Genomic DNA, 25,525 nt, shown 5'->3' with positions numbered 1-25,525 from the left:
CTTTTACGAGAACCAGCAGAAGGAGAGGTACAATTCCATGTTTCTGATTCAGATGAAGAGGTATTAGAGGACGGTCTGCGAGAGCTGGGACTGGAGATACCATTTAGGAATTCTGAAAAACCGACAACAGACTCGGGAGAGTAAGGAGAAGACGCAGATAAGTAGCTGTCAGATAGGAACGAACTGTCGGACTCAGAAGTGAAAGATCATAGATCCTAATTAGACTCTCTAATTAATTATCAAATTATCTCATAATTTGTGTTTATGTGATCTATGTAACATGCATGCAATATAAAAGCATATTAATATAAAAGAGGAGGAAAACGATTTTCCTTACATTGAAAAATAGTAGTATTTGGGCACAACCAAGATCACACATCTTGGTTGTTCTTGAGCTTACAATAAATGGCAAGATCCTCCATCTTCAAGTGTCCAAAATAGAACACCTCATTTCTTAAGCACCCAAGAACTTGCCCAACAACCTTACTAATATTAACTAGATATTAAGTAAGATTACCCTTGATAATATGTAAATATTACTAACAATAATCTTAGTAACAATTATTTTTAATTACTAACAAGCTTAGTATAATGTTCATATTAATTTTAGAGAGATGAGCAATTTTTGTTCACATGCAAAATGAAGTAGTATAGTAGTGTACAAAAATGAACAACAAAATTGGAGTATATAGGAGGAAGTGGCGGGTGGAGTAGTGAGTAGTGGAGTGTTGAAATTGTCTTATATTTGTCAATCTTACATCACATGTAAAATATAATTATAAGATAACTTGTGGAAGTATCACAAGTAAAGTGAAATGATTATGTTTATAATCATCCACTATACTCCATTTACACGGTCCAATGTCTCATTTACGGGTCCATTTTAATTCTTATATTTGTCGAACAAATACGTGTAAATTTTATTTAAACATCGTTTCATGTTTAAATGCTTCCAATTAATTTCGTCCAAATCACTCCGTAAATATACGTGTACCGCTACACATATTATTTACGGATTAATATTAATCACATTAATCAATTAGTACAATTTTAGTGAATTAACAATTAATTAACTAAAACCCGTCTCCCATAATTTATTATTCAATTATCGCATAATTAAATAATAATTGTCGTGCCTCGAGTTCGCAACTCGAAATCTCTCTAAAATAATCGACTAACCTCTTAGTCTATAAATCAAGGGACTAAATAAATTGTATCTCATACAACTAATTAGTTATCAATTGGGGTTCGTTCCTATAGGTGTGACCGAAAGGGGTCAGTTGATCACCGCCGTCTCACGACATGATAGGCTATCGCACACCTATGCAAAGATAATATTTATACCCTAGGCAACAAATTAATGTAGTACTTAGGGGTCGAACCCAAAGGAGACGAGAGTTATTAATTAATTGTTATGGATTGAATTTTACCTTGATCGATTACGTTTGAATTGGTTTGGGTTGAAGTGATAAAACAATAATAAATAAAATGTCTAGGGAGGTCGGGTCACACATGCTAATTATGTAATTGCTCATGACAAGTTAAGAAGTTGATTTTGCGATAAATGTTTAGGCTTAAAGACACCCATCTTACAATATTAGTGTCAACCATAGACCGGGTCCTAGAGAAACTCTCGTCCATGACTAGGTCGTCCTACTACACATGCTTAGTCTAATTCAATTTCATGCCTCTCGACTTTTAGAACGAATGAACAAACTTAATCAATGAATAAGGCCTTTAAACAAAGATTAAACATTAAGGTGCAAACATGTGATAGAAACAATTAGACAATATTAACTTATCCTTATTTTGACATTTACATATTACTTAAACATGCATGGCTCCCCTTACTCCTTAGACAAATGCAACTACTCTAACATGGTGGAAATATAAATTAAACTAATGATAAATAAAATGGAAAACATAATGAAAATATGAATAAGAAATTACCTTATTGGAAATGGAAATGGAAATAAAGAACAATACTTGTAATATAAATAACTTGTAAATATAAATTGTTTTATAACTTGTAATGTAAATAGGAAATATGAATAACATAAATTAAATCTAAACTAAGAGCTAACCTAAACTAACTACTAAATTTAGAGAGAATTTCTATTTAAAAGTTTGTAGAAAAGATGGTCCAAGAAGTGTCGACCAAAGCTTCTATTTATAGGAGTGAAGGGAGTAACGGAAATAAGCTACAGGGGGCTAACCCCGATCGGGGTCGTGGTATTTCTCAAATTTCTCTTAATTCCGTCTTAACTTTGCACTTAATGTTGATGCGGAATCCGATGCTTATGTCTTAATGCGTCCGTCTAAGGTATCTTAAGCATCCTTTGGCATCCAATGCAAACTCTTATCATGGGCTTTCATTTGGATTTCATTTCTTTACATATCCACCAACTAAGATTGGTTTCCTCTTGCTCGGGTTTTCCAATTTCTTCCTAAAATGCCCCTATGCTTCCCGAAACTCCTTTGCATGATCAAGACTTGCTCTCATTAGCCTCGTGAACTCTTGTACTTGCTACTTTGACGGGAAAAAGCTACTAAAAGCTTAATTTCCTACAAAACACAATAGAAAACAAGCAAGCACAACTAGAACACGGAATTAGCTCACAAACACTAACATTAGTGCAAATGACATGTAAAATAGAGGTAAAATAAGGGGTTAAAATGTATATAAAATGGACCTATCAAACTCCCCCAAGCTAAACCCTTGCTTGTCCTCAAGCAAGATCATCCCAACATTGTAAATCCCAAGTAGCTAACAAGCAATTGATTCAAATCCCGAAACAACATGGGCATAAGGATAAGCAAAATCATGGATGAGATTTACATGGCGGCGTAGCGTAAAAGACTTCAAGTAAACTTTTCGGCTCTTGCATGATCTTTTGACTTTCGGACTCTCACGATCCACTCATAACTCAATTTTGTGTAAAGGACATTTTTGTGAATAATCACTCAACTATCCTCGACTCATGAGAATGTGCCCGCAATCTAATATGGTAAACAATCAAATCAAATCATAAGCAAAACAATCAAATGCAAGCAAATAATGAAGCCAAAGGGTTAGAAGAAGGCTTTATTATGATATGGGACATAAGGGGGACAAATGATTATGGATATGTGGAGCTAATGTTAAGCTAGCAACAAAACCATGTGAAAATGCTCATTCCAACCCAAAATAGCCCAATTAGAAGACAAATGACTTCTTACATTACAAACCTTAAGAATTTCTCCAAAATATATAATTAACCATATGAGAAATCTTAACTTCTTCTTCTTCTACCACTTATTATTAACATCAACTTCATCAAACAAATCTTTTCTTTTCTTTTCTTCTTCATTTCTTTCTCATTTTTTCTTTTTTTCATCATTTTTTCTTTTTTTTTTCTTCATTTTTTCTTGCTCCAATTCTACCTTCAGTATTCCGAAAAAACAACAATCCGGCAACCAATTCACAAGGACATAATCTTTAGAGAACATCCCAATTTGAGAATCCCAACACCAAAGCATAGCTACTAGCTTAACAAGGGTAGGCAATTTATATTGTAGCTAGGGAAACAAGAGCATGTGAAAGGGGCTAGAAAATGGGCAAATTTATCAATGTGAATTTGGCTTCAAAAATGCATAGCAAAATGAAAGTAATGCTTAAAAGAGATGAAAAGAAGACCATATTTGTGCGTTTTGATGTAACACACACCATAAGGAGACCTACCACTCACTTAAGTGAGACCAAATAAAGATGAAATGGCCTTTAAGGAGGTTCTACCTTACCAATTTTGTAGCTTGCCAAAAGTCAAGATCAAGTCTACTTGGTTTAATTTCCATCTCCCACCTACTATGTCAAGACATCCCCATGCATGCTATATCCCGTCAAAAGTAGCGAATCAAGAGCTATCAAGCCAAAAATGGGACAAACAAGAGGGCATAAGTAGGACAAGCAAAGAATTAGAGCAAAAACAACACAAATTTTCAAAAATTCTCACTAAATCTACACTAACTAGATGTAAAAACTAACTACAATGCAAATGCATTCCCTCCCCCAAGCTAAACATCACATTGTCCTCAATGTGACAAAGGGTCATGTTTAATGGGTGGCGGGGAAAAACTAAGTAAAGTGTAAAAGAAAAAACAAAGTTTTAGGCAAGCTAACCTCCCCCAAGCTAGAATGAAGAAAGGGGAGAGATGACATTAATTGTGTAAAAATTTGAAGGAAATAACAACGAGAAAGGAAAGATTTTACCATCAGGCTCACTCATGATCATAGAAAGCATTTCTAATTACCCGAAATATGAAAGAAGCAACAACAACCTAGCAACCCACGTCCCCGATCGGGGACACCAACCCCGATCGGGGTTGACCGATTCTAGCCATTTGGACTTCTTCTTTTGCTTAATATCTTTTCCTTCTTTCTTGAAAATTACGTCCCCGAACGGGGATGTCACTTGGGGTCGCGCGCCAACTCCAAATGAATGTCTCTTTCATTGATCATGTACCTACAAAAATCATTACACAATACCATCTAGCCTAAAAATTTATTACTATTCTAAGAAAGCATAAATTGCGGAAATTAAAAACACGGGTTGCCTCCCGAGAAGCGCCATTTATAGTCTTGCTAGACTTTGGTTCTCCTTATGGGCATTTCATCTTTTAAAAAGTATGTTAAAGCCCTTAGAAGCCTATCATGTACCTGCGCATGAGCTATATGAAAACATATGTAAGCAATTGACAAGATATATGCATAATAGATCAAAGTTAGAGATTTGTAAATCTCATCAATGCTCATAAGTAAGACTTCAAACAATACCACCCAGTCACTCCTCTCATCAGCAAGAGGTGGAGCATCATGTTTAAGACCATAAAATAAATCGTTAGTGTACAAAATATCATTTTTAATGGTCTCAAATGGGTGATAAGAAGAATCTAGGAGGTATGACTCATCAATAATGAGAGGCGTATCCCATTCATTTTCTAAATTAATATCACTAAGTCCTTTATCTACCTCGGTTGGATCAACATTATCTTCTATAAATGAATCGTCAAGGGAGTCAAAAAACTTGGGAGAAACCTCATGAGAATCACAATGAAGCTCGACAAATTCATTTGTGGGAGATAACTCATCTACAACAAGGGGTTCAATATCATCAATATGAGTCTCTGCATCTTCTTTTGAAATGACACTAGATGGGACTTTTAAAGATAAAATTGGACCATCATCATTGTCATCACCCAAAAGTTCAAAATCATTAGTAACGGAAGACCCAAATTGGGGAGACGGAGAGACAAGAGGAGAGATAATAGACTCACTTACTTGAATAGGCTCACATGGACTTACTTCCTTTTGAGAAAGTTGTTCTATTTGAGCTTAAAGCACTTCAATCTTCTCTTTGATTCTCTCTCTTTCTCGACATTCGGAGGCCATATAATTCAAGAAATTCCATAGATCCTCCTTCCCAAGCAAGTTGTAGTAGTTCCCATTATTTAAACGAAGAGCCATGTGACGTGTCTCGAAGTTCATGCCTTGAAGTACAACAACACCCATGTAGAGATTGTCATAAGTGTATCCAAGAGAATAGAGAACACGAACGTAGGCATAAAATCGATCAAGATAGTCATGGAAGAGCTCATTCGCTTGTTGCGGGACAAATCGATCCATCATACATTGATCCATCATTATGAAATAGGCCAAACTTTAATACCTACAAAATAAGTACTAAAACTACAAGAAAATGGTGAGATAAATCCTAAGGAACAAGTGTTCCCTAGGACAAGACAAGATAAAACTCAACAACTAAATAACAAACAAAACCGTGCTCCACGGCAACGGCGCCAAAATTTGATAGGCTATCGCACACCTATGCAAAGATAATATTTATACCCTAGGCAACAAATTAATGTAGTACTTGGGGGTCGAACCCAAAGGAGACGGGAGTTATTAATTAATTGTTATAGATTGAATTTTACCTTGGTCGATTACGTTTGAATTGATTTGGGTTGAAGTGATAAAACAATAATAAATAAAATGTCTAGGGAGGTCGGGTCACACATGCTAATTATGTAATTGCTCATGACAAGTTAAGAAGTTGATTTTGCGATAAATGTTTAGGCTTAAAGACACCCATTTTACAATATTAGTGTCAACCATAGACCGGGTCCTAGAGAAACTCTCGTCCATGACTAGGTCGTCCTAGTACACATGCTTAGTCTAATTCAATTCCATGCCTCTCGACTTTTAGAACGAATGAACAAACTTAATCAATGAATAAGGCCTTTAAACAAAGATTAAAAATTAAGGTGCAAACATGTGATATAAACAATTACACAATATTAACTTATCCTTATTTTGACATTTACATATTACTTAAACATGCATGGCTCCCCTTAATCCTTAGACAAATGCAACTACTCTAACATGGTGGAAATATAAATTAAACTAATGATAAATAAAATGGAAAACATAATGAAAATATGAATAAGAAATTACCTTATTGGAAATGGAAATGGAAATAAAGAACAATACTCGTAATATAAATAACTTGTAAATGTAAATTGTTTTATAACTTGTAATGTAAATAGGAAATGTAAATAACATAAATTAAATCTAAACTAAGAGCTAACCTAAACTAACTACTAAATTTAGAGAGAATTTCTATGTAAAAGTGTGTAGAAAAGATGGTCCAAGAAGTGTCGACCAAAGCTTCTGTTTATAAGAGTGAAGGGAGTAACGGAAATAAGCTACATGGGGCTAACCCCGATCGGGGCCACCCAACCCCGATCGGGGTCGTGGTATTTCTCAAATTTCTCTTAATTCCGTCTTAACTTTGCACTTAATGTTGATGCGGAATCCGATGCTTATGTCTTAATGCGTCCGTCTAAGGTATCTTAAGCATCCTTTGGCATCCAATGCAAACTCTTATCATGGGCTTTCATTTGGATTTCATTTCTTTACATATCCACCAACTAAGATTGGTTTCCTCTTGCTCGGGTTTTCCAATTTCTTCCCAAAATGCCCCTATGCTTCCCGAAACTCCTTTGCATGATCAAGACTTGCTCTCATTAACCTCGTGAACTCTTGTACTTGCTACTTTGACGGGAAAAAGCTACTAAAAGCTTAATTTCCTACAAAACACAATAGAAAACAAGCAAGCACAACTAGAACACGGAATTAGCTCACAAACACTAACATTAGTGCAAATGACATGTAAAATAGAGGTAAAATAGGGGGTTAAAATGTATATAAAATGGACCTATCACGGCAATAACGTCAAACTCTAGTCAGCCAACTGTTATCGATTTACGTTAATCAACTGACGAGGATTAAATAATTAAATATCTGATGATATTCATTTAATGAGATTTATTATGTAAACACACTATTGTGGAGGACACTAACTCCAACAATCTCCCACTTGTCCGACACAAGGTGTGCGCTACCAATTCTCTTGTCCGTTCACTCAATGCAAGGTGTCTTTCAGGTCGCACTTGCACATGAACATATCGCGAGTGGTTTTCTTGATCGGGAGTGTGACTACCTGACCGGAAAAATCTCTCATAGATTACTTCTGAGCGTGGCCACGCATTTGTAGTCATTAACTCCTCGAGTGGCCTTGAGATATAGTTACCCAACGTAGGTGGACAATTCCTGTATGCCCTATCTATCTTTGCCCAATACAGCTCATCATGACTCAGAAGAAGTCCTTTTGGCCTCCTTTCACGGCACGACCTAGGACAAAAATCAAAGTCGCTCAGAAATTGCATTGACTTGGATAATAGTCTCCAGTCAAAAGAATCGACTCATAGGAACGTCTTAGAGATCCCTGGCACGACCAGGCGTCTATAATAGAACTTAGGGACTCTCTAAATGGTCATTGTCCGGTAAAGTGTCACACACTCTACCTATGTAATCGACTAGTTATCACGTATGACCTTATGGTGTTGAACAACCATCAATCGACTTACAATCTACTCACTCCGAGACGTCACCTTATTAAGTGACTAGGGACAAAATACAATGTTCATCTTATTCACTTGAATAGTGTTCAACATTCTCTCCACAACCAATTCGGATAAACAAGGTATTCAATGTTTTCAGTCAAACTGAATAATTGAGTTCCTAAAGAGACTCAAACAATGAATGTGATCATCACTTATGTAAATATCAATACTCTATCCAATATTTACATGACGATCTTTAGCAATTAAGGTATACTCCTCAATTCACATTGAGATGACATAACCATCATGTCTACCTTATGCCTACGGCTTTGGTTAGAGGATAAGCAACAGTTGCATCACTCTAATTTCCATTGCTATTTTCCTTTGTTCTATGCAATCTTTTCATCACATAGAGCATTTCTAAGTACACGTCTAAACAAGTTTTTAGACTCGGGTTCTAAAGCCAAATCAAACACTCCCACTTGTTTTCACAGTCTCTTGGGATACGATATTCGGCTAACAGAACTACTCTAGTCCCATTAAATTCCGGTTATCAACTATCTCTCTTACAACATCGGATGTTGTAATGTACTTAGCTTTCGTTCATGATTTATACGTAAAACACTTATACAAATCCTTCATATGACATCTTTTATGTATGACTCCTTATATATATATATATATATGTATAACTTCTTATACATGTATAACTTCTTATACATTTTATTCTTTATGCACATAACACTTTTACATGCTAACCATTCCTTAACGAGGCCCATAACATCTTATAAGCATATGAATGTTTCCGTGTAATCCTTGTACACGAAATTCATAGATTCCTCCAAACTACAAGAGTAAATCCTCAGTGCTTCTCAAGTACTCAAGGTTGCTCTTGATAATCATCTAGTGACACTCACTAGGAAATGATTGGTAATGACTTCTCACATTCTCAATATGATGAGTCCCGACGAGAGCAGTTTTTAGCATATTTAATAGATCCTGCAGCGGAAGCAAAAGAGATCATATTTGCGTTCAACAACTTGAACGAGTCAAGAATCTTATCACATAAGTCTCTTAACTAAGATGCTAGTAACCATGGAGATCTATCTCATTAGATCCGGATATTTAAGATGCACCATGCTACTCTCAAGTATTCACCCGAGAATATTTCAAGTCACTAATATGTCACACATATTTAGACTAAGAAATATCACCTTAGCTACATTTCTAGTCACTAATATGTCAAGCACATATTTAGACTAAGAAACTCACTTTAGCTTCCACTAAACTCCATGTATCATCATGGTATCTCGACAACTCGAGTAATACCATTTTGATAGACTACATGATTGAACCCAAAGTTCCAACTCTTTGACGTATATAGATCACAAAAGGTATCTTTCAAGCATCTAGGCTTCTTAACATTGACAAGATCAACAAAACTTCTCCCAATGAGAATGTTTCGTTATTGTTTTGCCGAATCCCATCCTCATGAGAGGCTATATTGCTAAGAATATACGAATTGATAAAGGCATTTGGGTTGTCACAAACTCTCTATAACCAACCCAAATTTTAAACATCTTATGTAACCTTTACGACAAGATCAAGGTAACCTACCAAAGTATTCACCTTAAATCAAGTCTCGAAATCATCTCGTGTTTCCTTCTTTATCACATCTTGTGTAAGGAGACCAATTCGAATTGGATGGTGACACACCATCACATAGAGTGTAAGGAGACCAATTCCTTCTTTATCACACCTTTTGTGACCCTATACACCACGAATTGATGTATGGCTAGCCCATTATCAAGGTGAGCATATTCTAAACCAAACTAGAATAATATATCATGAAGATGATGCAAGACTCAAATTGGTAACCCAAGATCAAACCTTAGTTTCTGGAATGATGAACGCAAAGAGTTATCGAGTACTCTTGAAACCATTAGATCTTATGGTATATGCGTATCTTGTATTCAAAGCAAGATGTCTCGTGCCTTTTGATTGAAAAGAAGATCGAGGTTGTAAATCATTGATCCAAAATAGGTTGATCATTTTCTTTTACCAACGATTTAAGTTGATGCTAATGTGTTCACTTAATAAGGTAAATAGAGAAATCTTTGAAGAAGTTCAAAGAGTTCAAGGAACCACGATTTAATCGTGATGGGATTATCAAAGTGAAGACTTTGATATAAGCCAAATGAAATGTGATATAGTATCACAAGTTAATCTCTCTTAACACGCATTATGTATTAATGTGTGATTAGATAAGAAATCAAACGCTATTCGATATGGTTTGGACTTCAATCAAGTTACTTTGAGTTACTTGATTGTTTTGGGGATTTTATCATTTTGTCTAAAATTATTTTCCACTAAATCATATGAGATATGAAATGGTAATGTACCATATTTGTAAGTTTTCACAAGAAACAAAAGCTCATTTTTCCCTTTCAATTATCACGAGAATGACGGGTTTGCGGCTCGTGAAGCTGTCTTTCTAAAATACAAGTTTATTTCTAGAAGACGGAGTGGGAGAAATTATTCAAGAGCCACAAAGAAAGCCACAAAGAATGTTATGTCGCAAGAAACTGGTCTTTCTTGGCTACGTGAGACGTTTTGTGTAAGACATTGTTTCTTCAAAACCTAGGAGGTTAAATTCGTCACTTGTTAAAGATGATGAATTCATGTTACTTTTAAGAAAGTAAAGAGCTTACAACTTACAAAGAAATTGTTTGATTCAAGTTGATTACTTCTAGAAAGTAATAAACAAATGACTTACATAAGAGTGTTTAAGTCACAACTCAATTCAAGGCTTAGAGCCATGAGAATCCGAAATAAAAGGCTTGATTAGTGACAAAGGGTTTTGCACTAATAAAGACAGATTTCAAGGTTTAATTGGCTGCAAAGGGTTTTGCACCAGTTGAAATGCTTAAGTCTATTTGGATCTTCTTAGGGATTGTGTTTCATTATTATAAAATACATAGCGAGTGAATCTAAAACCCACTTCTTCAATTACATTCAATACATGTCTTGAGTTTAGTAGATTCTTGCAATCCTAAGATAATGTGAAACTTAAGAGAGGGTCTCAAGTATGACATCAATGAGTTGGAATCAACTTTTGATCATGTGATAAAACATTTCTCGATAAGTCGAGAAGTTGTGTTTGCACATGAAGTTTAGTGGGAGTAACGTAAATTTTAATTAGTCTTATATGTGGATGACATATTGATCATTGCGAATGATATAAGACTTTTGGAGTATTATAATACATTTTTAATACCCGGATTTATGAAGATAAATCCACATGATATTAGCGTCAATAAGAAGTCTTATGTTGATAAGATTCATGACTAGTTCAACCAAGTTGAACATATTTGATTGATTCCATTTGCTTCCGCTGCCAAATCAATTAAATAGAAAATGATGTATGACACTTCATATACTTTGAGTATGATGAATTATTTTTCAAAATCAAATTTAAGTAATCTTTACCAAGTAAGCCATAAAGATTACCCTTAAGTGCTTGCAGAAGCATTAAGGAAGTAAAGCAAAGTGTTTTTGATGCAATTTTGTGTAAGGGTGTTACACAAGTGACAATTGACAATTGAGATTGCGTATGGTTTCCGACAAAACCATAATCAAAACACATTAGGATGGTTAAGATACCATTGTGGCTATGTTATTTAAGAAATAGATTTTCTAGAATCGTTCTAGGCAATAAAGAACAATGAGAGATGTTTATAACGGAAATTGAGTACACTTGCAATCATGAGATGTGCAAGAGGATGAGTCCCGCACACTGTGAAAACAGTGGGAGCTATTTTAGGATAGAGGGCCTATGTCTTGATTGGATCTCGACACGTACTCAGAAAGTTTTGTAATGCAAATGTATACATTACAAAGGAAAACGAGTATGTAGTAAGGTTGAGTAAGGTACAAGAAGTTGATAAAACCTACTAACCAAAGCCTTCTCATAGGCTTAACATGATAAGTCATGACATTTCAATTAAATTGAGATGAACAACTACATTCAAGATCAAATTAGATTATAGAACATAAAATAGTAATCAGGCATTGACTATTCATATGTGATAATCGCATTTATCGTTCGAGTTTTTACTTTAAAACTCTTTTATTATACTTTGTTATATCCAAACGGGTTGTAAAGACAACATTGAACCCCGTTAAAGTGAACCCGGATTAACATAGTATTCGCCCATAGTCACTTGTATGAGGTGACGTCTCGAAGTGACTAGAGTGTGATGCGATTGATGGCAAGTTCAAGTGCCATAGAGTCATGTGAGATGACTAGTCGATCACATAGGCAGACTGTTAGGAACACTTTGTCGGGCAGTGACCGCTTATAGAGTTCTGGCAAATTTATATAGCCTGGTCGTGGCGAGAGCTACTATAGTATTCAAATGAGTCGATTCTTTTGACTAAAGACTGTTCGCCTAAGATGGCACAGTTTCAGATTAACTTTGATTTGTGTTACTACGACCTTCGTAAATGGGGTCAAATGGGCATATTTTGGGTTATGATGGTTGTGGCTAGTCGAAGGGAATAAGTGCGATAGGAATTGTCCACCCCCTTGTCAGGGTTAAAACAATATCTCAGGGCCACTCGATGAGTAATGAACTGGAAATGCGTGGCCACGCTCGGAAGGTATCCATGGTGGATAAATTCCGGTCAATCAGTTATTCTCCAGATCGAGGAAACCACTCTCGATATGATCACTTGCAAGTACGACCCGAAAGACACCTTGCATTGAGTGGGAGATAGTAATAGGACAAGAGAATTGGTGACGCACACTTGTCGAGGACAAGTGAGAGATTGTTGGGAAATGTGTCCTCAACAATGGTGCGATCACATGATTTAAATATCATTATTAAATCTCATTACAAGAATACGGAAGGGATGATACATAATATATATAGTCAACTGGTCCACACTTATCGGTAATGATTGGCTGGCTAGAGTTTGACATTACTGTCGTGCGACGGTGGTGATCAGTTGATCCCTTGAGGTCACACCTAAAGGACGATTCCCTTAATTGAAAAGGTTAATTAATTGTATACCGATACCGATTAATTAATTCCTTAAAATTGAACAATTCAATTTGTGAGAGAGAATATTGATATCTTATTGTAATGGGATTAAATAAGATTTATTTTAATAAATAAAATGCTTTATTACTAAAATTGTTTATTGTTTGAGAAACAATAAAGATAAGAATGAATGGTTGATTATAATTACAAGATATTGTGAATTATAATTATATGACCCATTTTATTTATGTGATCAAGTATCACTAGTCAATTTGTTGATTGTAATTTAATTAATTTATAAAATGATATTTATGTGATAAATATGCATTTAATTAATTAGTAACATGTATCATACTACATGTGACATATTGTGTGACAAATGACAAATTGACAAAAATAAAATGGTAGTCCATTTTATAAAGATGGACCGAAATAAGAGTGTAAAGGGAGTTAGTGAGTGAATTATTTTATGAGATAAAATAAGCTAATGATCACTAACCTACAACTAGCCTTACAAGCCTAAGGTATAGAAAAGAACAAAAAGAAAAGTGAAGGACCATATATTGGTCCCTTTTGCCTCACCAAACCGTGTGGCCTCTCTTCTAATTAGAGGGCTTTTGTTCTTTTATTATTATCACACTCTACCATTCAAAACACATGGAAAAGGTTCATGAATTATTTCTCTCTTTAATCTTCATCAAAAAGGATGAATTTTTGATTCAAATTTGTTCAAAAGATTACTAAAATTATTAATGTAATATATGAGTGTTAGTAATCAATTTTAAGGTAAACCACAATATAAATATCTAGTACATATTAGTTTGTGGGTTTGAGGGATAGTCTTGGGTGCAACTAATTGGAGGGCTTCTATTTTGAGGTCATGTATGTTCATCCAATATTGGAAAGCTCAAGAACTAACAAGAAGGAGATCTTGTTGGTGCCCATTTGACCGAAATTCATATGGTGAGAAAATGATTTCTTCACTTATTTATTTTAGTTTGCATGCATAAGATCTAGAATTTATTTTATGATTAAATAAATTTGAAACATATAAGAATATGTTAAATAATGAGATATAGATTTCCAACAAAATGATAGGAACCTATACTCTAATGATAGAATATTTTTTAACACAATTCTAATTATATTATTTAAACGTAATATATTTATCACACCTACGCTATTTTTCAATATGTGACATATAAAATTTATAGGTAGAAAATATAATGATATAATCTATTAAGAGCTTTTCAAGCCAATATTTAAAAGACTCAAAAGATTTTGGGTTGATGCCTAAGTTCCAAGGATGCCTCGTATTTATAATCAGAGAATCACCCACCTTATGCTATATTTCGATGTGGAAAATTCTATTTTTTATATGTAGTATATTTATCACACCTATATTATTTTTCTATGTGGGACATATAACATACTATGAAATACACCATCTTTAATATGTGCAAATTATATGAAATCTATATATACTCTAATGATAGCATTTCTTAAGAGCTCTTTTAAGACAGGGTATATATTATAATAACTAAAAGATTTTCCAAAGATTAACTTAGGTTAGAAATCATTATTGTAGAGACAGTAATACAAACTCTTTTAAGAGCTCTCACTGACAATACTTAAGAGAATCAAAAGATTTTGGGTTATGACTTTTATTTATAATCATAAGATCACCGTGCCTTATGGTAATCTTCCGATGTGGGACAATTCTAATATTTATACATAGTATATTCATCACACTTACAATACTTTTCAATGTAGGACAAATAACATACTAAGTACACCATTTGTTTTGCACCTACTTTTACATCAACCCGATTTAATAATGAGAAAATACAATACAATATAATCTACACCTTAATGATAACATTTTTTTTGTCACAATCTAATTATATAATTTTCATACGATATTTTTTTGTCAAATGAAATATAAAGTTTTTATATCAAAATTATAAACATCACTTTAATATAATATAGAAAATGTATATATATGGGACAGCTCTATTATTTATACATAATATATTCACCACACCTACATTATTTTTCAATGTGGGACATATAACATACTCCCTCCTATTCTCTATTTTCTTCCCTATTTCCTAAAACGGATTATTCAGGTTTTCTTCCCCTTTCCTTTTTTGGAAACTTTTAATCTTATTTTATTCATTCCTCTCTCCTATCACCAAACCCCACCCAACTCACAATTCCTTATTTAATTCATAATTATTCATTTCTCTCTCCTATCACCAAACCCCACCCAACTCACAATTCCTTATTTTATTCATTCCTCTCTCCTATCACCAAACCCCACCCAATTCACAATTCATATTTTATTCTCTTCCTTAAATATTGTGCCCCATCCAAAGGGGAAGAAAAAGAAGAATAGGAGGGAGTACTAAAAAGTACATATCTTTTATATCAAAAAATTTTGGGTTAATACCTAAGTTTCAAAGATGCCTCATATTTATATTTATTATAGAATCACCCTATCGTATACTATTATTTCAATGTGAGATACATAATTTAATTATTTTGACGTAGTATGTTCATCATGCCTACATTATTTTTCAATGTGAAAATATACCATACCAAGAAATACATGTCTCTTCTTAAAAAATCCACTATTTTCAATTGTATACATATTATTTTTCTTTGAAGGTAAACCCACTTAGTCTCGATCATTAGATAGAGATCTCTCTACATCGTACATATAACGACTCACTAAAGCTTTATTACTGCATTCAGAAGATAACAATTAGTAAAATCTTTAGTTTTGTACTGTGTCAGGAGACTACCATTAATAAAACCTTTAGTTTTGTATTTTTTGATTTTCTTGTTCATGTTCATAACTCTTTCCCGGGTAGTTCTCAACGATTTCCACTTTATTTTTTATATTATATCGTAGATAATGATAGAAAATCTTAAGAGCTCTTTAAAACAATATTTATGAGACTCAAAAAATTTTGGGTGGATACATAAGTTCCAACTATGTCTCCTATTTATAATCATAGGATCACATCACCTTATACTAATCTTTTGATGTGGGACAATTCTACTATTTATATGTAGTATATTCACCACACCTACTTATTTTCCAATGTGGGACAAAATATACTAAGAAGTACACAATTTTACATATTAAGAAGTACATCATCTTTAATATGTGCAAATAATATGAAATCTATACTCTAATGATAGCATTTTTTACCACAAAGCTAATTATATTATTTTCATAATTTTTTTAACGATATTTTTTTGCCAAATGAAATGTAAAAGTTAGATATAAAAATTGGAAATATCACTTGAATATAATTTAGGAAATATACATATTATAATAATTAAAAGATTTTCCACGTTATTTATTACATCAAAAATTATACTTTCCTAAATTGATTTTTGATGATGTGGACGCTCTCAGATCGCTCGAAAAAACTCTCTTATATATATATATATATATATATATATATATATATATATATATATATATATATATATAGAAATTGCATCAAGTGAGTCCACCAATCTTAAATGAGTCTTGCGTCTAATTCTAGGCCGTCGGATCAAGGCAGATCAATGGCAGAGATCAACGATTTTTAGTGAGGGTACAAATGTAATCCCGCACAAACAAAATATCTGCTTCACTTGTAAGTTCAATTCATTCACCTTTTTCTCCCCTCATTTCCCTTTCTCTCGATTACAGATTTAAAATCTTGTCTTTCAATCTTCAAGCTTGCTTATGATGGTGAGTTTTACTTGCTCAGATTCATTCTTCTTTCACTCTTATTTTCCATTGTAAACTAATTTTTGTTCGTATTCTATGCAACCTTATTAGTTTCAATTGATTCCTAATTTTAGAAACCCTAACTTGATTGTGCTTACAACTCGTCAATTGTGCCGAATTAATCAATTATTTATGTAGTTAGTATACATTTGTTGTCGATTTTCAGTGTTCTTGATTATTTCTCCGTTCAATCTGATGATTTATGCAATCTTTATTGTTTAAATCTTCTTATCGATTGTTCTTCTTCGTGTCGATTTCTTCGATCACATTCTTGCATAAACCCTAGTTAGTACAACGCATCCTATTTTTTTTGTGAAATCAAAGGAATCCTAGGAACAAGCATTAAGAGTTGTGAGACATTATGTGCGATTTAGTTATTTATTTACACTTACTATGAAGGTTTTTCGCTAAATCTCTCGAAAATTAGGTATGTTGTCTTTATTTTGCATTTTCTACATTGTTGAGGGTCTTACAACTTTCTGCAATTATTATTCAACATTTATGTTGAGTTTTCTGTTGTGTGATTTCGCCCCTATTTGTATATAATCACAATAATAGTGTATATGTATTACAATAATAGTATAACAATGTTATAGTAGCGGCATATTTGTGGTTCAAATATGGTGACCATGTGTTACGGCATTAGTGAATTTGTGTTACGATAATAGTGTATATGTGTTACAATAAAAGTGTACCAATCTTATATTAACGACATACTACGGTTCAAATATGGTAATCATGTGTTATATACGACATTAGTGAATTTATGTTACGATAATAGTGTATATGTGTTACGATAATTGTACAATTTAGAATGTTTTGACTCTTTTTTGCACAAATTAGTGATATTATCATGCATATCGATATGAACCAGCTTGAAAATGTCCATTTAATACAGAACTATCAAAAAATTGGAATTATGCTTTGAACTTTAGAAGCTTGGTTGATTTATGATGCTGATTTAATTATGTACATCATGGTTTAATTGTGTTTTATTTATTCCCTCATTAATTAATCTTTTCCCTCTAGCCTGCATCGACATGTAGAAATTGGAAGATTATTAGGTCAATGTGGAAGAATCAAATGATTCTTGTTGATCTAATACTATAATGAAATCAGCATTTGCAATGTATCGTAATTCCGTCTTATGAGTGTTGGCTCAAGTTGTATTATATAAGCTAATTATAGTTATGAGTTAGGATTCTCTCTCCTGTTATTGGAGAATGAAGTTCGATACCTTTTTGATTATTGGATGATAAAGAAGGCAAGTGATTGTGATCCTACTCTAGTTGATTGGGTGAGTTTGATACTTAAGTACATCATTATTTAATACAAGAATAATATTCTTTGTAACATTGTTACTTGTATTATTGTTCTTTGTATTATTGTTACTACTTGACATAATGTAGTTGGCATTGTGTCAATGTTTATCATGTTTTCTCCAAGTATTCTTGTTTTGTATGTATTATATTCTTGTTTCATTCCTTATAACCCAATTGTTAGTTTAAAGGCTATTAGCTCAAATGAGAGAGCAATGTGCAAAGTAACAATGTTACGAAATAATGTTATTGTAATAATATTTCAAGTTCATTCAACAAGAATCGCGATTCCTCAATAATAACTACAAGATAGCATGCAAGAATAATGTAACACTAACAATGTTACACTAATAATTTAACAAAGATGTTACGAATAATGTAAGTTTACAAATTATATTATAGCATGATTTAACAATTCATAATATCACACATTATTATATGATTAAATCGTAAGGTGGGAATTGTGCGACATTGTGTGCAGGTCGGATATTTAAACTTAAGGTGAGAATTTATCGCTCAATCTCGCAAAATTTAGGTATTTTGTTGTTCGTATACAATTTTTAGATTGAATTGATGTAAGTTTACAAATTAATTGCATTATTACGTGATTCTTATGCGATCTGTTTTTGCTTTGTAATTTTGTCTCTTATTCGCATTAATCGATCGAGATCGGATGGACTTGTTTACTTTATTTCATACCTGGACTTTATTTTATGAAAATTGGGGTAATTAATTGTGACGATTAAATTAGGTTTCGTAAAATCTTGGACACATATTATTTGTAATAGTGTTACTTGTAACATTATTACTTGCATGAAAGAACCGAACTTGAAATATAGTTCTTTGTAATATTGTTATTGTAAAATTTGTTGGTATAACATTGTCATAAACTTAGAAATGATGTTACTGTAATATTTTTACTGTACAATTATCACTAATGATCGACAACCCGGCTTTTGCATGTTTGAGTTATTAATGGTTGAATATTTTGTTTTGATGTCAGAAATTTTGAAGAAGGGTTGAGAAATCAAGAAACACAAAAAACGGTGCGCAAGGAAACCGTATATACAAAAAAAATAGTAGGACGCTTGACTAATCAGTCATGAAGATAGGCGTGAATTGAAGAAGACAACATTATTGAATTTGAAATGCTAGTTGAGACTCTTAACATTATGTGTGACTATGATGTATATTTGTTCTAAATTTTTCACATTAATGTGATGTGGTATTTCAAAGCCTTTTAACATATTAGGATGAGTTGAACCTGTCTTATTCACTTGCCTCTTGTTGGTAAATAAATTGTAATTAGAACTTTTAATATTATTTCCGTAATGATGTTACATAACATAGTCACCGTATCAAGAGTAATCGCACAAGTGTTACTACAACTAATAAATCAGTAACAATGTTACAAAGATTATCATTTATTTTGTCCATGTTTGTAATTATAAAGTGGATAAATATAACGAGAAATTGAGCCTTAGGTAGCCCACATATAATTGGAATAATTATTTACATTATTAATCAAAGTAACAAAAGAACATTCATTACCAACAAAATTTACAAGAATGCAATCAAACAAATATACTACTGTTTAAACAACTAAACAGTCAAACAAATTAACACCATTGTTAAACATCAAGACTCTTTTCCTTCAACTCGACATTTGTTTCAATGGCAGGATGCTTCTCCATAAATATGTACTCCCACTCCAGATTATCCTTATGACAAACATCTTTAGCTTAGTACTCATTTTGATCTCTCTTGCATCTCACATTTTCAAAGAACATATTAATAATGTAACATAGATATAGTAACTCTATCACAATAACAATATAGTGCTAAGAGTATTGTAAAAAAAAAAGTTCACTTTTAAAGGAAAATTCAGTAAAAAAAAAAGAATAATTTAAACAAGTTATAGTATTAGAGCATTGAAAGGATGATATTACAACAATTTTGCAAGTTCAGTTCAATGACTAATCTACACCAAAAACTAACAGCATAATATATACAAAAGAGAAAAAACAATAACAAAGACAGAGTAACAGTGTCACAGTAACAGTTCCACAATAATATTGTCACAGTAACAATGTCACACATAATGATTCTGATTCAATACGAATCAGAAAAAAAAAAAGACTGTTAAAGTTCAATACGAATAAGAAAAAAAGGCGAAAATCAATCTCTCGCTTTATTCATAATACTAAGCATAATTTTGTGGCGAAAACTAAAAATGAAGAACACAGAAACAATACCGCCAAAAAAAATGAACATTAATTACTCGGTTTCTACAAATCATTAACTATAATTTTTTGGCGAATAGTTGAACATAAATAAACACAAAATTCAACAGCGAGCAAAACAAAAATAAGCACTAATTTTTCAATTTCTACAAATCATTAACTCTAATTTTTAGGGGAAAACTAAAATATGAACAAACACGAAAATCAATAGCGAGCAAAACAAAATCGAATTTCAATTAATCAGTTTCCATAAATCATTAACCCTAATTTTTTTAAAAACATTATAAACAGTAGTATAATACGAAACAGTTTATGAATCGTGCATCATTAATCGCGATTTAACAAATCGCACATTATGAAACAGTTTATGAATCGTGCATCATTAATAATGTTATAATACGAAACAGTTTATGAATCGTGCATCATTAATCGCGATTTAACAAATCGCACATTATGAAACATTCAATTGATGCTAACAATATGAACAATCGAAAGGAACGATTTTTTACCTCTTCATTTTGTGTTCAAGAAATGAGATAGATGATAGGACGCTTCTTTGATTTTGACTTTTCGATCTATATGAGCAGCTTTTTTGTTGTATTTGAAGGATTTTTTAGGTTTTTTTTGGAATTTTGGTAGAGAGAGAAAGATTTTTCAAATTTGGGGAACGTAAATGAAAACAACTCTTTGGTGCTTTGTTTTTGGGTTGATTTGAGGGGTTGACGTGGCTGCACAAGAGCTCTTGGATCTTGTTGATCCAATGGTCCTAATTAATATGCTAGACTCATCTAAGATGCTAGACTCATGGGATGCTCACTCTATATATATATATATATATATATATATATATATATATATATATATATATATATATATATATATATATATATATATATATATGGGTCGGGTCGTGCGAACTAAAGTTCAAGATTTAACCGCATTTAAACTAACCCTCCTATAAAACAGTCGACATTCTCATCAGTTCTTCGTTTCTCTTTCCGACATCATTAATGCGATAAAAAATTCTCATCTTGATTTCTTCGTTTCTCTTTCCGACACCATTGCTGCGCATCAATCAAACTCCATTATTACACCTCTGAATACAAATTCAAGGTTAGTTTTAATTCAGATTTTGAAATAAATCCAATTTAAAAACTTAGGGTTTGCTTAAAAATTTAAGTTGATTAGTTTTTTGATTTAAGATGGTATTTTGTCGTTTTGATTCTAGATTTGTTGGTTCATTACTTGATTAAGATTATTGTGATCGAAAAATTAGAGTTTATTTGTTGATAGAACCATCTGATTTTAGTAATAATCTAACAAGAACGATATTTTTATTTCAGATGGTAATAATTGAAGAAGAAGATTCGGTAATGGCAGAAGTTATAGGTAACTACTGTTGCATGTTATTTGTATGAATGTGTATGTATGTAGATGTTTGAATGTGTCTTCAAATCTTGTTCTTTACATATAATTTGAAGGGGGAAAGTATCGTGATACATTATTTTATTGTTGCTGCTAATTGAGACCCAAAATAAGTTGCTTTCAAAAGTTATGTGTATCTAGGTAGTTGAGGATGTGTTTCTGTCAATATTAAAAAATGTATGATTGTAAATTTGGAGGCAGTATGATTGTAAATTTGGAGGCAGTATTACTAGTTACACATCTTCAGGCAGCTACATACACTGTTCTGCTGGCTAGTTAGACTGACCTTAGTTCTGAGATACACGACTTTTGGCAGTTGCATACACTTTTCTAAACTGCTAGACACACATATTTGATCAGCTACATACACTGTTTTGATGTGATAGATCCACACCTACAAGATAAAGTTGGCTAGATAGCCTTTACTCTGTTGATCTGTTTTAAGATACATACACTTTGTGGAATCACTAGTTACACATCTTCGGGCTGCTACAAACACTGTTCTACTGGCTAGTTAGACTGACCTTAGTTCTGAGATACACGACTTTTGGCAGTTGCATACACTTTTCTAAACTGCTAGACACACATATTTGATCAGCTACATACACTGTTTTGAGTTGCTAGTTAAACATCTCAGTTCCTATTTTCTGTGCAGACATTGTACAAGTTACTAATGTGCAAGCGTCTTCAAGTAATTCACAAGGAAATCAATTACTTGTCACTAATGTACCAGGTATTAAATTGTAGCTTTTAATTAATTATTGTATTGTCTAAGAAGATTGTGTAGGTTGTAACAGATAAAATTAAAATCATTTCCTTTTTTTTTTTGTTGTAGCCACCCCAGAAGTTGATTTCGATAATCAAATAGTAGGATTGCCAAGATGTTCAGCAGAATTAAAACCAGTATTGTGGATGAAATTTGCAACTTTGGAAGAAGGCATACATTTTTATGAGGAATATGCCAAGGTCTGTGGGTTTCTTACTAGGTTAGACTCAACAAAATTAGTTGATGGGATAGTTACACACAAGTGGTGCGTGTGTAATAAACAAGGCAAAAGTAACCACAAGGGTACAAAAAGGAAGAGGACCCTTACGCGAATTGGTTGTCAGGCTAAGGTTAGTTTTAGAAGAATTCAAACGGGTGAATATGAGATTTATGGTTTTGTTGAGGTTCACTCACATGCTATGAATACGCCAACAACTATGATACATTTGAAACCATGTAGGGATTTAAACTTGGTTCACAAAAAAATGATAATGGATAATGCCCATGTAAACCATGGTCCTGTGCAAACATTTAGGATGTTCAAACAGTATGTGAAGGGATACAAAAATGTGGGTGCTTCAAAAAAATTTCAAGGGATGTTAAGAAATACATCAAAGAATATGATGCCCAGATGTTAATAGAGAACTTCATGCAAAAAAAGGCTATGTCTCCATCTTTCTATTTTGACTTTGATGTGGACGATCAAAGCAGAATAACTAAGCTTTTAAATGGATCCAATATCAATTAAAAATTATGCCCTTTTTGGTGATGCTGTTTCTGTTGATGCCACTTATAACTTCAACCAATATAAAATGGTGTTTGTCCCTTTCACGGGTGTTGATAACCATAAAGGTTGCGTTACTTTTGCAGCGGGTTTGATACGAAACGAAAATGCAGAATCATTTTCGTGGTTGTTTCAAAATTTTGTAACGGCTATGGGTGATCGCTATCCTATTACTATAATAACTGATCAATGTAGAGGCATCAAAAAGTCATTAAAGGTGTGTTTGGTGACAAAACATGCCACCGATCGTGTATGTGGCATATAATGAAGAAGTTGCCTGACAAGGTTGGTCCATCGATTTCCCAAGACACGACTTTTTTGAAGGAAATAAACTCAGTTGTTTGGGATGTAGAAATCACTCCAGAAGATTTTGAATCGAAATGGAATTCGATAATTTCCTCATATGAGCTTTGTGATAACAAGTGGTTGAAGAAAATGTTTAAGCACCGTGCTCTTTGGATTCATGCTTACATTAGAGACACATATTTGGGTGGGATTTTGCGCACAACATCAAGGTCAGAGTCTGAAAATAGCTTCTTTGGAAACTTCACCAACCCACATGTCACACTTGTCGAGTTTTGGATGCGTTTCCAAACAGCAATGGATGCTCAGAGATGGAAATATTCTAAGGTAATGGCTGATGATAAAAACTGTTATCCAAAATTGACAACCCCTCTCCTTTTAGAAAAGCAAGCTTCTGAATTTTACACAATCGTTATATTCTATATTTTCCAAGTAGAAGTTCAAGCAGCATGCTATACTTGTGGCCATTTACCATCACCAAATACAACTGGTGCAAATGATAATATTTCAATAATTGATCGTGAGAAAGACAAGGAATACAAAATTGATTTAAGTGATAATAAGTTTTCTTGTTCTTGTAAGATGTTTGAAAGAATTAGGATTCTCTGTAGGCACATTTTATGGGTGTTGAAAGATAGGGGATTTGATCATATACCTAAAGAGTATTTAGCACTTAGATGGAGCAAATCTGCAACCTCCCACCCTCTTTCTACTGTTGTTGGAAAAACTGTACTAGCCGATTGTGTGTCAATCGAAAGTCGCCAGAACAATATAAGTGAATTATGGTCGGAGGTATTTAATGCAGTCTCACTTGTTGAGGATAATGAGGAACATTCTGATGCGCTATTTCAATTGCTCCGGAGTTTCAATGAAAAGTTGATTATTTCAGTTAAGTCGGGCAAGTCAAAAGATAAGAAAGCTGAGATTGAGATGCTTCTTGGGTCAAAAATTCCAACTGAAGTTACGGTTTTACCACCAGAGAAGTGCAAGAATAAGGGATCGGGAAAGAGGATAACATCAAACAAGGAAAAGGCAGTCTTAGAAAATGAAAAGCCTCTGAGGAAATGCCGTGCTTGCGGTGAAATGAGTAACCATGATAGTAGAAATTGCCCGAGTCGACTGCCTTGAAACTGAATTCAGTGGGTTTTTGGTTTACGTGGCATTTGTAGATGTCACTCAAAAAAGTCTATTATGTTTTGTAATGTTATGTACTCACTTAAAACCCGATGTCAGTGGGTTTTTGGTTTATGCGGTTTATGTAAAGACTAGTTTATGTGGTTTATGTAAAGACTGGTTTATGTGGTTTATGTAAAGACTGGTTTTTACGCTGCTGATTTTTTACTGTTTTTATACTGACTATGGATTCACGGAGTATAGAGGGTGTTCGTGTATACATTGTATTCAAATAGGGAGGTGGGCTGACTAGAGTGTATGTAGCTAACGGAAGAAGTGTAACTAGCAGTGCAACAAAGTGTATATAGCCAACTGAGAAGGTGAAATTAGCAGTTCAAAACTGCTCGAGTATATGATTTCGAAAAATTGAGAAAGCCAAAAGTTAGGATGCAACATCATTTCAATGAACTCTTGAACATCAAATTACTCCAACCAAATCACTTATTTGTTTTTTTAGGCTGCCATTTTTCTTTTCTTTTTTTTTTTACTAATTATGGACTCGTGGAGTGTAACTACTAGTCCGAAAAAGTGTATGGTAACAATGCGTCATTGTATACTTGTGTATAAATTTAGTCTTAAAATTTTCATATTCTTAGATGAAAAAATGGACAAAAAGTTCTGAATTCTCCTACAAAGATGGCGTTTGTATCGAACGTCCTTTTCTAAAAAATTGAAGGAGTGTATCTAGCAGTACAAACAAGAGTAGCTAGCAGTCCAAGCAAGTGTATCTAAC

At 33.2% G+C, this 25,525-nt stretch overlaps 1 protein-coding gene across 1 annotated transcript; it reads left to right on the top strand.

Annotated features, from left to right (window-relative positions):
- The first annotated feature begins 23,580 nt into the window (after positions 1-23,580).
- LOC141655215 (protein FAR1-RELATED SEQUENCE 9-like) lies at positions 23,581-24,747 on the top strand. Its single transcript, XM_074462306.1, has one exon. The coding sequence runs from the start codon at positions 23,581-23,583 to the stop codon at positions 24,745-24,747; it is 1,167 nt and encodes a 388-aa protein (XP_074318407.1).
- The last annotated feature ends 778 nt before the right edge of the window (positions 24,748-25,525 follow it).

This window comes from Silene latifolia, chromosome 5 (genome assembly GCF_048544455.1).
Source record: "Silene latifolia isolate original U9 population chromosome 5, ASM4854445v1, whole genome shotgun sequence".
Lineage (NCBI taxonomy): Eukaryota > Viridiplantae > Streptophyta > Magnoliopsida > Caryophyllales > Caryophyllaceae > Silene > Silene latifolia.
The sequence above is the reverse complement of the archived record's forward strand: the minus strand, read 5'-3'. Positions and strand labels throughout refer to the sequence as shown.